We start from the raw sequence: 11,602 nt of genomic DNA, 5'->3' as shown, positions 1-11,602 counted from the left end.
GGAAGAGGGCAGAGGGACACTGTAGAGGCAGGATCCCCCCATTACCCACCATTTCGCAACTTGAGGGGAACAGGGAGGCAGCGGACCCTCTGACTCCCGGGCAGGAAAGGAGGGTGGCCTCAGGGGATCCAGGACAAGGCCCTGGCACTGTGTCCTGTGTTTGGGGTCCAACTTGCCCCGACTCTTCCCCCGGGTCCAGCCTCTAGGCGCGGCTGCCTCTCAGATGCCCACAGGGCGCAGCATCATGCGAGTGGCCCGCAGCGAGTAGCTGGGGCCCTGGAAGTAGTGCCAGCGGATGCCGTTGAGCTTGCGCACGTGGTGGCGAGCCGGGTAGTAGATGCCGTTGAGATTGGAGAGGCCGCAGGCGTCAAACCACCACCCTGGTGGAGGGAGAGCAAGATGCTTGGGGAGGGGCAGGGCCAGCCAGTGGGCTGAGGGCAGCCCCCCACCCCTGGGGACTAACCGGAGCTGCTGCCTCCTCCAGGAGGCCAGCTCGCAGGGGGAGATGGGGCCGAGTGGAATGGGCATGCGGGCGGCAGGGGGACCCCCAGACCCTCTGCTCAGCCTGCAGCCTCTGGAGGGTGGCACCTCGATGGCCCCCCCCCCAGCTGTTTTCCCCTAGCCCAGTCTCAGAGAAAGATCGGTGGTGCCTGTGTTAGGATGAGGGGAGACACTGAGGGAACCTTAAGAACTTAGTGGGGAAAGGGTTGGGTGGTGGGGGGGGAACAGCCAGGCCAGCATGCAGGTGGGTGAGACCCTGACCTGTACCCTCTTCCCGACAGCACCTGGCCAAATGCACGGGACCTGGGTGGGGAGGTAACGGGGGTGTCCAGCCAGGTGCGGGGCTTCAGCCCCCCACACCCACCTCCAGACAGCATCTGGGCACACTTGCAGAGGCAGTTGTCATTGTCTGCGTCACGGGTGCTGAAGTTGGTGCCTTGCAGGACCAGGCTGCTCTGGCGCCCTGCTGACCCGCTGTACCCACTCAGAGAAAGCCTGGAGGCCACCCGGAGGTGGTGATGGGAGACGGGTCCCGAGTTAGGTTGGGCTGGTTAAAGAACGCCCCCCCTCCCCAAGAGGCTTTGTCCAAAGCTAGGGGTTCCCTCCAGTTGTTCTGGGAGGGGGAGCCCCAGTCTAGGCTGCTTGGGTTGTCCCTGGCCCTGGCTTGCCCTCCCTGCCTGCTGCCTCCCAGGGGCAGAGTACTCGCCGTGTGCCAGGCCTCCCTCATCTCACTGAACCCGCGTCTTGGACAGGACTGAGAAGGATCAAAATAATAATACTAATAATGAGGATGATGGCTAACATTTTTTTGAACACCTACTGTGTCCTGGGCATTCTGTGGCTTAGCTTCTGCTCCTGGCATCCTCACAACACCCTATTATTTCCATCCTACAGATGAAGAAACAGAGATCCCGAGAGCCAAGGGAGGCTGCCCCAGGCCTCAGAATGAAAGATGGCGAGAGCCAGGTCCCAGCCCAGGGTAGCCTGCCTTGGGAGGGTGTGCATTTTGCTCCCCAGCTGACCACCCTGCAACCCCAGCCCACCACCTCCAGGAAGCCTTTCCTGACCACACCAGCCCACATGGATCTGTGCCCTGGGGCACCCCCCAGCCCTGTGACTTGCACATCTGCAGCCAGTGGGGAGGGTTTCTATTTCTCTGCCAGGCTGTGAGACCCTGGTGGGCATGGCCAAGGCTGTGTGGCGATTACGACCATGAGCTCTGGGAATAGAATGCCTGGATTCACATCCCAGCCCTGCCACTCGCCAGCGGCATGACCGTGGGCAGACTGCTTCACCTGCCAGCTGCAGTTTCTCCTTCTGTTAAAATGGTAGTGATAGTAATGTTACCCGTGACGACCCCGTTCGTTATTGTGATCCGAGGTCCTCGGGGTGTGAGGAGCACAGAGCGGTACAGGCACACGGTAAGTGCTCAGCACATTTAGCGCTTGTTAGCCATTGTCCCTGCGTTCCTGCCCTGGACGCACGGCCGCCATAGGCTCTTGCTCAGCCTGACGGGAGAGGGTGTTGGTTGCTTGTAGCCCTGGCAACTGAGGTGGGGACCTGGTTTGGGAAAAATTAAGAAGTCCTATGGGTGGAGAAAAATGGACACTAGATGCAGCCAGGGCTGCTCTGGGCAGCTCTGGTTCCCCCAGGGAGGGCCTGGGAGGTGCTGCTGGTAGGATCAAGAGGGAATGTGGGCCCTGGGCATGTGACCTGGCTCAGTCCCTGCGCCTCCCACCATGGGCTCTGCATGTCTGTGCCCTACCTGTGAAGCCCTAACTGTGCCCTTAAATGTGTAGCCTGGGGCTTGCGTGACTGGTGTCACAACGCCCCTTCAAAGGAGCCCATCTCTGTTAATGCTCTATGTGCGGTATCTCATTTGAGCTTCATAACACGTTGAATAAGGTAGGTACACCTAGGGCACCCATTTTACAGATGAGAAGGTGGAGGCACTTCTTCAGGGTTGCTCAGGGAGATAAGGATGGAGTCAGGACTTAAGCCTTGGCTTTGGTGGCTTAAATAGGAGTCAGCAGGGTGTTGTGGTGACTCACTGGTCAGCTTGAGGAGTAAAGAGGGCATGCAGCTTAGCCCTGCCTAGCCCAGACCCAGGGCATGGTTCATTCAGCTCTGAAGCTTGCAGTTTAAGGAGGACTATTATCAGATTGGGGTGGGTCGCATAAGGAGGATGTCAGGACAACTTAGCTGGACGATCCAGGGGCATTTAATAAGAAGAGAGAGGGGTGGGGCACTCATTGAAAAGCTCCCCAAGATGGAATTAGACATAAAGTATAGGAGGACAGAGAGGCCACCAGTGATTCCTTTGGAGGAAGTGACCTTCCTGTCAGTGGAGGCATTCCAGCCTGGCTGAATGATGACTATGGCTGTGGAGGAGATTCTAGCATCATGGGAAGACCCAGATGACAGGTGAGGTCCTTTGCAGACCTGTGAGTATGAGTCTATGATTTTAGTTCTATCCTGTTCAAAGATAGCCAGGACCTAGTCTTCTCTTGGAGAACCTTGAGTTTTTCAGAAAGGCAACATCATGTAGTGGAAACACCCTGAGTTTTGGTAGCAGAGAGATCTGAGTTCAAGTCCAAGCTCTATCTAACTTGTAACTTTGGGCAGCGGACTTAAGCTCTGTGCCTGCTTTCACATCCCTAAAGCAGGTACAGCAGTGCTTACCTCAGAGTGTTGTAGGAGGATTAAATGGAGTAATATGCCGGGAACATAGTAGGTGCTCAATAAATGCTCTTTTCTTTTCCTAAACAGAGCCAAGAACCAAGCCAAGGGAGGTGTGGGAGACCTTGATGATTTTACATTATACTCCTATTTAAGCCCATCCTGCCATTAAAGAAGCAGAGGTACAAAGAAGCCAGAACCTTGACTTGCCCAAGTTCACAAAGCAAGCTGGAACAGAGCCAGAATTAGCTCAGGTCCCGATTCCCTGCCCAGGGACATTTCCACCTCACCCCACAGCACGGGACAGCCCGGACTCCCTGCTCTGGGCCTCAGTAATATGGCTGACTCAGGGTGACTGACCTTAGAAGGCCCTTTCCTGCTCCTGGGCCGGCAACGTCAGCGACATGCTCTCCACCCCACCCAGCGGCTAGGACGTGCTGAGTGTTAACCAGCCGCCTCCAGATCCCGTGACGTGTGCCCAAATGGGGGACAGATGGTAGCAACAGGAGACGCCCAGGGACTGACCCCTGGTACAGACTCTACCGCCACTAGCCCGGGACCCTGGCCCGCCCACCAGCCTGGGCCCCGAGCCCACCTGTACAGCTGCCCCTCACTGCCCAGCTGGAAATGCTCATACTGGGCATAGGCCTCATTGCCCTCCCAGTCTTGCAGCTCCACGCGCAGAGAGTAGGCTGCCCTGCTGGTGAGCTGGTGCACCACCTCATTGCCCAGCCAGTGCTCCCCTGCCAGGTCGCCGAAGCCCTGTGGAGAGTGAAGGGTAGGGGTGGGTTTTATGCTGCGATGGGAGGCTGCCCCCCTGGCTGAAGAGCTGGGCTGGGCCAGGCTCCAGGGCCACTTAATCCAAAACCACGTTGCCTAATGATCAAGTCCACAAAGTACAGAGTGGGCAGGCCTAGGGATGGGAGTTCTCCACCTCCTAGAGCAAAAAGACTAAGATTTTTGTAAATGTAAAATTCTGTTGAAAATAATTGAAATCACATTTCCATGGAGTTTAAGAACGAGCAAAATGAATCTGTGGTGATAGAAGTCAGAATAGGAACTCCCTTTGGGAGGAGTATTGACCGGGACACACGGAGGCACAGGGGGGCATGGGGGGGCACGGGGGGCTTCTGTGGTGCCGGCAGCGTTGTAGATATACCTAGCTTTGAATGGTGGTCATGTGGGTGAATGCGTATGTAAAAATCCACTGAGTATCTTACGCCTGAGATCTGTGCACTTATCGGCATGCCTGTCGAACCTCAATAAAAAATTAAAGATTTTAATAAACTGCATGAACTGTAGAGCAAACCTTAGTCAGTGACATGGCAGCTGCTGCGAGATTTCAGCAACATAGAAATGCAAAGCTAAGCACGTTAGGTGTCACCAGTGTCCCAGGGTGAGGAGAAACCAGTGCCCTGGGTCAGAGCAACAATTCAGCACCAAGGACAGGGGCACACCTAAGCCCCACTCCCCATTTAGCCACGTGGAGCTGCTGATCAGCCTAATGATTAATATTCAGTGTCCTTGTGTATTTCTGCGTCTGAATATCCTATTTCTTTTTGCCGTTTCAATAATTGTTTAAAACCCAACTGGCTCAAGAACACTCCTATCTTAATTTGGTATTTATTTTTAAGTATTTATCAAATGAACAGTAAGCGGACACAACTAATGATATTGTTGCATTTCCGTGTATCCTTTTCTATTTCTTTTGCTCGTGGAAACTTTAAGAGCTTTTAAGTCAGCTTGCCAAAAATCCTTTATTCAAAATTTAATTAAGAAATTGGAAGACAATCTGGCACCATGTCTCATCTTGTAAAATGTGTGGGGTCTTTGAGCCAGCAATTCCATGTTAAAGAATCTCTCCTGCAAATGTGATTATATTATTGTGTGCAAAGACAAGGACATTCATTTAAGCAATGCAGCCAGGGGTGGGCAGGGGAGATTACTTTCTTTCTGTTCCTTTTTTTTTTTTTGTATTCTTAAAAAAATTGTTAAGCAATATGCATATATAATCTTTCCACAAATAAAAAAATAAGGTTAAACTTTTATTCTTAGGATATATGTCAGAACTTGCAAAAAAGAAGGTTCAATTTCTGATGATGGAGTCCCTGACAGTGAATGTGCACTGGGAAAATCTGTTTGAAGGTGGTTGGTTTTAGGTGGGTTGATTTTTTTTTTTTTTCTGGGAAGGGTTGAGGGCAATCCACCTGCGCCAGGTTTCAGGGCGGAAAAGCCCGTTCCCAGGGCAACAGTGTTACCTGTTTGTAATCTCTCCAGTTCCGCTGGAAATTCACACTGCCATTCTCACGGCGCTGGATGAGAGTCCATCCGCCTCCATTGGCCTCCATGTCACAGAACACCTGGAAGGAGTTGGGTGGTGGTGGGGGGAGGGAATTGGAGGCCCCCGGAAGCTGGCGGAAGCAGGTCAGGGCTGGCCCAATTTTGATTTGGCTTACATTCTCACAGAGCAACAAGTGAGCCTGGAGGTAGAGGGCATCAGAAATACCCAGGTTCACATTTCCCAGCTATTGTCATCATTTTTCTAAAGTCGTGGGAAGTGATACCCCCTCAGAGCCTTCCTTTCCTCACTCATAAAATGCAAGTGTTAAAACCTTAACCACTTTGTGCCTCAGTTTCTCATCTGCAAGTTGGCTTGATGTGAGAACTGTGTAAGCTGAGCCATGTAAAGAACAGAGGCTGGGCATACTGGGAACTCAGTAAGTGGAGGCTTTTCCCTTGCTGTTATTGTGAGGTTGTTGTAAGGATTAAATGCCAAGAGGCGTAACACGCTTGGCATACAGCGTAGACTCGGGAATTGTTATTACGTTTGGCAGACAAATGTTTTCTGAGCACCTGCTATATACCAAGCTCCATTCAAGGCATGGGGGATGCCAATATGGATAAGACAGAAAGAGTCTTTCTCTCAAAGTGCTCACCATCCATCATAATCTCTTCTTTCAGCCTAATCTTTGTTCACATATTATTTTTCCAGCCAGTTCAGTACATGTTCAGTGTTCAGTGTGGACACACTTGGTCCCTGGTCCCATACTAGATGACAGAGACAAATCAGAGATAAAGCAACCCGTAGGGCTGGCTTGGTCTGGAGGAGGCTATGATAGAGCGGGCAGATTATTGATTATGAACATTTGGGTTGCTACAAGGAGAGCTCCTAAGAAGGAGTCACTGGGCAACCCTGGCAGGCTTCCCAGAGGAGGTAGCATGAGAACAGGGCCTTGGCATGTGCCTGACAGACCAACAAGGGGAATGGCACCTCCAGTGGAGGAAGCAGCTCTGAGAAGGTAAAGGCCAGCTCAGGGAGAGAAGACAGGGACATTTGCTGTGAAAGTGGCAGAGGGTGCAGGAAGGGAAACTGAGGCCCAGAGAGGAGAAGGGACTTGCTCAAGGCAAGTGAGACTGAAGTAAAGCTAAGGTGTGAGCCCAGAACTCTGGCCTCCCAGGATTCTACCATAGCTGAATTGACTTAATTTCATGTAGAATATTTACTTAAAAAGTCGTGTCCTTTTAACACTTGCTTTTATTCAGATCATTATAAAAATAAATATAACAAAAAGGTGAAATTCTAGGTAGAAATCGAGGGCCCAAACTCTGTGTCAAAAGAGGAGTTGAGCAGGCGTGTGTATGAAGTGTTAAAGATAGTCTGGAGACAAACTGATAGGTATATTCATAGGAATTCAAAGGAAATCGAACAGGGAATCTGGAAGTGTGAAGACTGGCTAGTTGTTCTCCATACTCTTTCACTGCTGGGCCTGGCCCCCAAGCCCTCCCTCCTGATAGCCACCCTTTCCCTTGACCCCTCCTCCATCCATCTGATAACTGGACCTCAAAGCCTAGGGCAACCTTGGAAACACTCACTGAAGATGGTGGGTTCTCTATCAGCCCTGGTCCCTAATTTCCCACGTGGAGCAGAGACCCCACACCTGCATTTGACTGGACTATATGTAAATTAGAAAGAAATTTCTTTGCGTTAAGCCCCTGAGTATTCCGGGTTGATGGGCTGAATCAGCTAGCATTATCTTAAGCAACGCAGGACTATTTTCTGCCCTTCCAACTGAAAACAGCTCTGGAGAAGATGCAGGAGAAGGATGCATTTCCAGCTCTGGGGACTTCTGCTTTACCCCCACATTCTGACCTCTCACTGGAGGGGGGCTGCAGACAGTAGGGTCATCCCACCTTCTCTGGGGTATCTCAGATGTTGGACAAGGCCTGAAGCTGATGGGAGGTGGCCTGCCTTGGCTCAACACCCTTGGATAGCCTCCGCCCCCAGGCGGTCCCCTAACCTTCCTGGGTTCCGTCATATTGGCCACATGGATGGTGTAGATGCCACTGGCATTGGCCCCGAAGCGCTGGATCTCTGCACAGTCCTGGAACACGTGCTCAGCTGCTCTCACAGAGGCTGCAATGGGACAAGGCAAAAGCAATCGGAGGTAAGCTAAGGAGAGAGGGAAGGGGCCAGGTGAGTACTACTTCCTGCCAGCTTCTGGGTTGGGAGGTGCTGGGGACAGGGAGAGGTATCAGACCTGTGCAGAGGACTGTGCAGTGAGAGGAAGTAGTGGTGGAGGCCAGGGAGGGAAATGACCCGCCACCCACGAAAGCAGAAATGAGGCCAGAGCTGCAGCTGTCTGATGACCTTGACTAGAGTAGGACAAGGCTGGCACAGGCAGGGTCACCAAGGAAGGAGAGATGAGGCTGAGTTTCAGCAGGGGGCCAGGTCAGCCCTGCAGGCCAGGATGAGGAGCCCGGGCTGTGCCAAGGAAGAGCGCTCTGGCCAGAGTGTGGAACAGGGACTGGAGGGGATGAGACTCAAAGCAGGGAGGCCACGGGCGAGGCTGCTAGAGTCCTCCAGGAGAGGTAATTGGAGTCTGAACTCCAAGGAGGTCCTTCCCCCTTTCCTAGATCAGGAAACTACAGCCCAAGAGTAAGGTAACTGGCTCAAGGGCACACAGCTGAGGGCACAGGCAGAGCCTTCCTGCTCTCCAGGTCATACGAAGGAGTCCCTAGAGCCTTGGGCTGGAGGCACAACTCCACAGTGCCCTTCTCTGCTGACAGTGGGGCAGGGGGACAGGGCGTTTGGGGCAAAGGGTGCCTGAGGCGAGGTGCCCTTCCCAGACGAGCGAACAGACATTGGGTCACAGTTGGAGACTGGGCTAGCGGTGAGCCTGTGGGGAGAGGCCTTTGGCCTGGGCCTGCATCTGAGGCTGAGCTACAATACACCCACACATGGGACTCATTTAGGCGGCTTCCCTGCCAGGGCTACGCACAAGCCTGTGATGGGTTCGGGTCACTCCATATCTCACGGTTTGGAAGGTATCCACTTCTCCTGCCTGTGGCTTCCTTGGGGCCTCAAATCCCTCAAACCCAGCAGGGCCTGCCCGATTTAGACAGAGCCCTGGTGCCATCCTTTGGCACCATAGTGCCTGGAACCCATCACTATTGCTTGATTCCTTGTGCCTTAAAGCTTCCCAGCCTCCTGCTATGGCGATCCAGCAGGGGTAGAAACCCCTTCTGAGGTCTTTCTCTCACCCAGCCATTCTCCACTGCCTGGTTCCAACTGAGTTTCCTAAAACATAGTCCCACTGGGTGCAAAACCCTCGTGTGGCTCCTGATTATCCTCAGGTTCATATTCTCTCTCCTCAGCACAGCCTTTTAGGCCTTCAGTGGCCTGGTAATTTCAAGAACACTGTTGGCACATAGTGGCACAGAGTAGGTACTCAACAATATGCATTTCTTCCTTCTTCCCTTAGAGACCCAGAGATGGGCAGATGGGTATTTTTGCAAGACTACGCTGTTCACGGCAGCATCTCCAGCACCCGGCACTGGGCCTGGCACACAGTGGGTGCTCAATAAGGGTTTTGCTGACTGCGTGATTGAAGCCGAAACCAGCAATGCCTTGGCCACCCCAAGTGACCCCATCAGAAGGAGTCAGTGAGAGCTGGGGTGGGGGGAACCCAGGCATTGTTCTCCCTTCTTAGAAGCTAGGGCCAGAGATGTCTCCTCACTCCTGTTTGGCCCTCCTGGGCTTAGGGACAAGGGCGACAGGGTGACAGAAGTCCTTGGGGAACAGTGAGTCCAACCTCTCCATTCTATAGATAGGGAAACTGAGGCCGGGGGGAGGGGTGGGGGCAAGTCTGAGCAAGTGAGGATGGAGGGTGGATCCTGGAACCCAAACCTGGCAGTCCGGGCTGGCAAATAAACCTTCTTATTAGCTTCCCTTCCGTTAAACAGATGGGGAAACTGAGGCCAAGAGAGGGACAGGGACCTGCCCAAGGTCAGGGCGTAAGAGTCTGGATTGGTTCCTTCTGGGACTCTCCTCCTCACCATTATTGTTTGCTGTTATTTCTGTTTCACAGGGGCTGGGAGAGGGTGCGGGCCTCCCCCCCACCCGCCGCCCGCAGTGGCTTCCGCCCCCCCACCCCCCACCCCAGCGAGCCGCGAGCCGCGAGCCGCGAGGGGGTAAGCAGGATCTCCCTCCCCTCTCCTGCCCTGCTCGCGCACCGCGCCGGGCGCACCGCTCGCTCACCGGGGCCCTGGGCCACGACGCGCACGAGGCGCTGCACCGACTCCAGCAGCCGGCGCTGCTCCCGCTGCACGAGACTGGAGTTGCCGCTGGCGGCGCGCAGGCTGCGCTCTAGACCGGCGAGGGCGCCGCTCTGGCGGCCCAGCAGACGCCGCAGCCGCTCCTTCTCGCCGCGGAGAGAAGCCAGCTCCGCCTGCTGCTGCGTCTCCAGGGCCTGCACCCGTGTCTCCAGCGCGCTGCGGGGCGGGGGCGCACGCGCGTCAGCCGGCGGTCCCCACCACGCAGCCACACTCGCGCGCTTGCCCCTGGGGCCCCCGAGCGGGGGGGAGGGGGGCACTCCGCGGACCAGATCCGCACCGAGGCCCAGAGAGGTCGAGCGTCCTGCCCTGGGTTACACAGCTGTGCCCACCGATGGCAGAGAGTGAGGAGGGGAGGAAAGAGAGACCCCGCCCTGGAAGAAGATGGATTGGGGTCCATAGAAGAAGGAGGTGCGGGTGGGAGGACATGTCAGCAACCAGGTCGTGGTTACCAAATTCCCAGTATGCCTGCCCTTTGACCTAGCAGGCGGCTCTCCGGAGATAACCTCCCGGGAGCCGGCGTGAGAGTGCCCCTGGGGGGATTGGTTCTGCTAGAGAGAAAGGAAACAGCCTAAATGTCCAACAGCCGGAGCTGGCCGAGGCTGTTTTCTTTCCGTGTCCCTGGAAATGTTCTGGAGCCGCAAGAGGAAGGAGGCAGAGCGCATCTGCACGCAATTGGCAAGACGCCCAGGACGTGGAGTGAACTGCGCCCGCACATCGGTGCCTCTAGTCCGGTCCCACGTGTGGGAAGACAGAACAAGAGAAAGAAGAAAGGTATTAATGGGAATGGAGAGGGAAGCCGGTGAACTGCTAGGAAAAGGCACGGAAAGACACGTGGAAGGACACGGCGGTGCCTGCGCTCAGTAGAGAAAGTGAAAGACAACTGGCTAAGTGCTGTTCCCCCTACGGAGCCGGTTCCGGAGGAGGAGGGCGATGGGGAGGGAGGAAGATGGAGGCGGCTGGAGGGAACCCACTTTCCCTTTCGTTTTATAGGTCCTTGTTGTCTGGTGATATAATAAACATGGAGCATATTTGTCATGAGTTTTTTAAAAAAAGTTTTCGAAAAAGCGGAAAGTTCTAAAACTCAACCCTTACACTTGTGGCATTTTATCCTGGTTTGCTCCCGTGTGTGTGCAATGGGGGATGGGGACATTATTAGGGGCTTCTCGTTGAACAGGAGTAAAAGACAGGAAACAACCTTAATACACATTAATTGGGGACTGGGGATATAAGTGTGGGCACAGCCTGAGGGTGGAACATGATGCAGTTAGAGAAAAGAATGGGCAAGTGTGTCATGCAATTATAGAACAGTTTCTTGGAAAAAAGAGGTGCAGAAGAGCCGTAAGCTCCATTTGGGTTCAAGAAGGGCAACAAAAAGACTATGCACACATATTTGTTTACAGATTCATAGGAAAACCTCAAATGTCAGCTTATAGAATGTATGCTGTGGGATAGGGATTTTTATCTATGTGTTCACTTCTGTCACCCCAGTTTCTAGAACAGTGTCTGACCTGTGGTAAGAGCTCAAAAAACAATTGTTGGTTGAATGAATGGAAGCGGCCAAGACACTAGGAAGAGGGCTTACCTCTGCTGTGGGTGGGTGGGTGGCTGAGGGATAGAGTAGGAGGGAGACAGTCTCCTATCTATGAGGTTATGCCAACCCATTCTCCAGACTAGAACAATGAGTCTAGTCAGGGCAGAAGGAATTTCCTCTGAGCCCCGAGTTCTGCTGCAGGAAGAGAAAATATTGGGGCACACTCGCATTCTAGAATTTTAGCGATCTCCATGGGCCAAGCGCTTGTTGATGACA

The 11,602-nt window shown here is 53.8% G+C and overlaps 1 protein-coding gene across 1 annotated transcript in view; it reads right to left on the bottom strand.

Annotated features, from left to right (window-relative positions):
* Positions 1–219: 219 nt before the first annotated feature.
* ANGPT4 (angiopoietin 4) overlaps positions 220–11,602 on the bottom strand; it is a 35,271-nt gene continuing 23,888 nt past the window's right edge. The window contains exons 4-9 of the mRNA XM_028118900.1: positions 9,719–9,951; positions 7,479–7,594; positions 5,439–5,540; positions 3,776–3,942; positions 866–996; positions 220–380 (exon numbers count right to left, since the gene is read on the bottom strand). Of these exons, the coding sequence (XP_027974701.1) occupies positions 220–380; positions 866–996; positions 3,776–3,942; positions 5,439–5,540; positions 7,479–7,594; positions 9,719–9,951 (910 nt within the window). The remainder of the gene's footprint in view (positions 381–865; positions 997–3,775; positions 3,943–5,438; positions 5,541–7,478; positions 7,595–9,718; positions 9,952–11,602) is intronic.

Source organism: Eumetopias jubatus, unplaced genomic scaffold (genome assembly GCF_037043125.1).
Source record: "Eumetopias jubatus isolate StellerSeaLion01/CBP00866 unplaced genomic scaffold, mEumJub1_p1.0 scaffold_9, whole genome shotgun sequence".
NCBI classification, from domain to species: Eukaryota; Metazoa; Chordata; class Mammalia; order Carnivora; family Otariidae; genus Eumetopias; species Eumetopias jubatus.
This window is presented reverse-complemented; position numbering and strand designations above follow the sequence as displayed.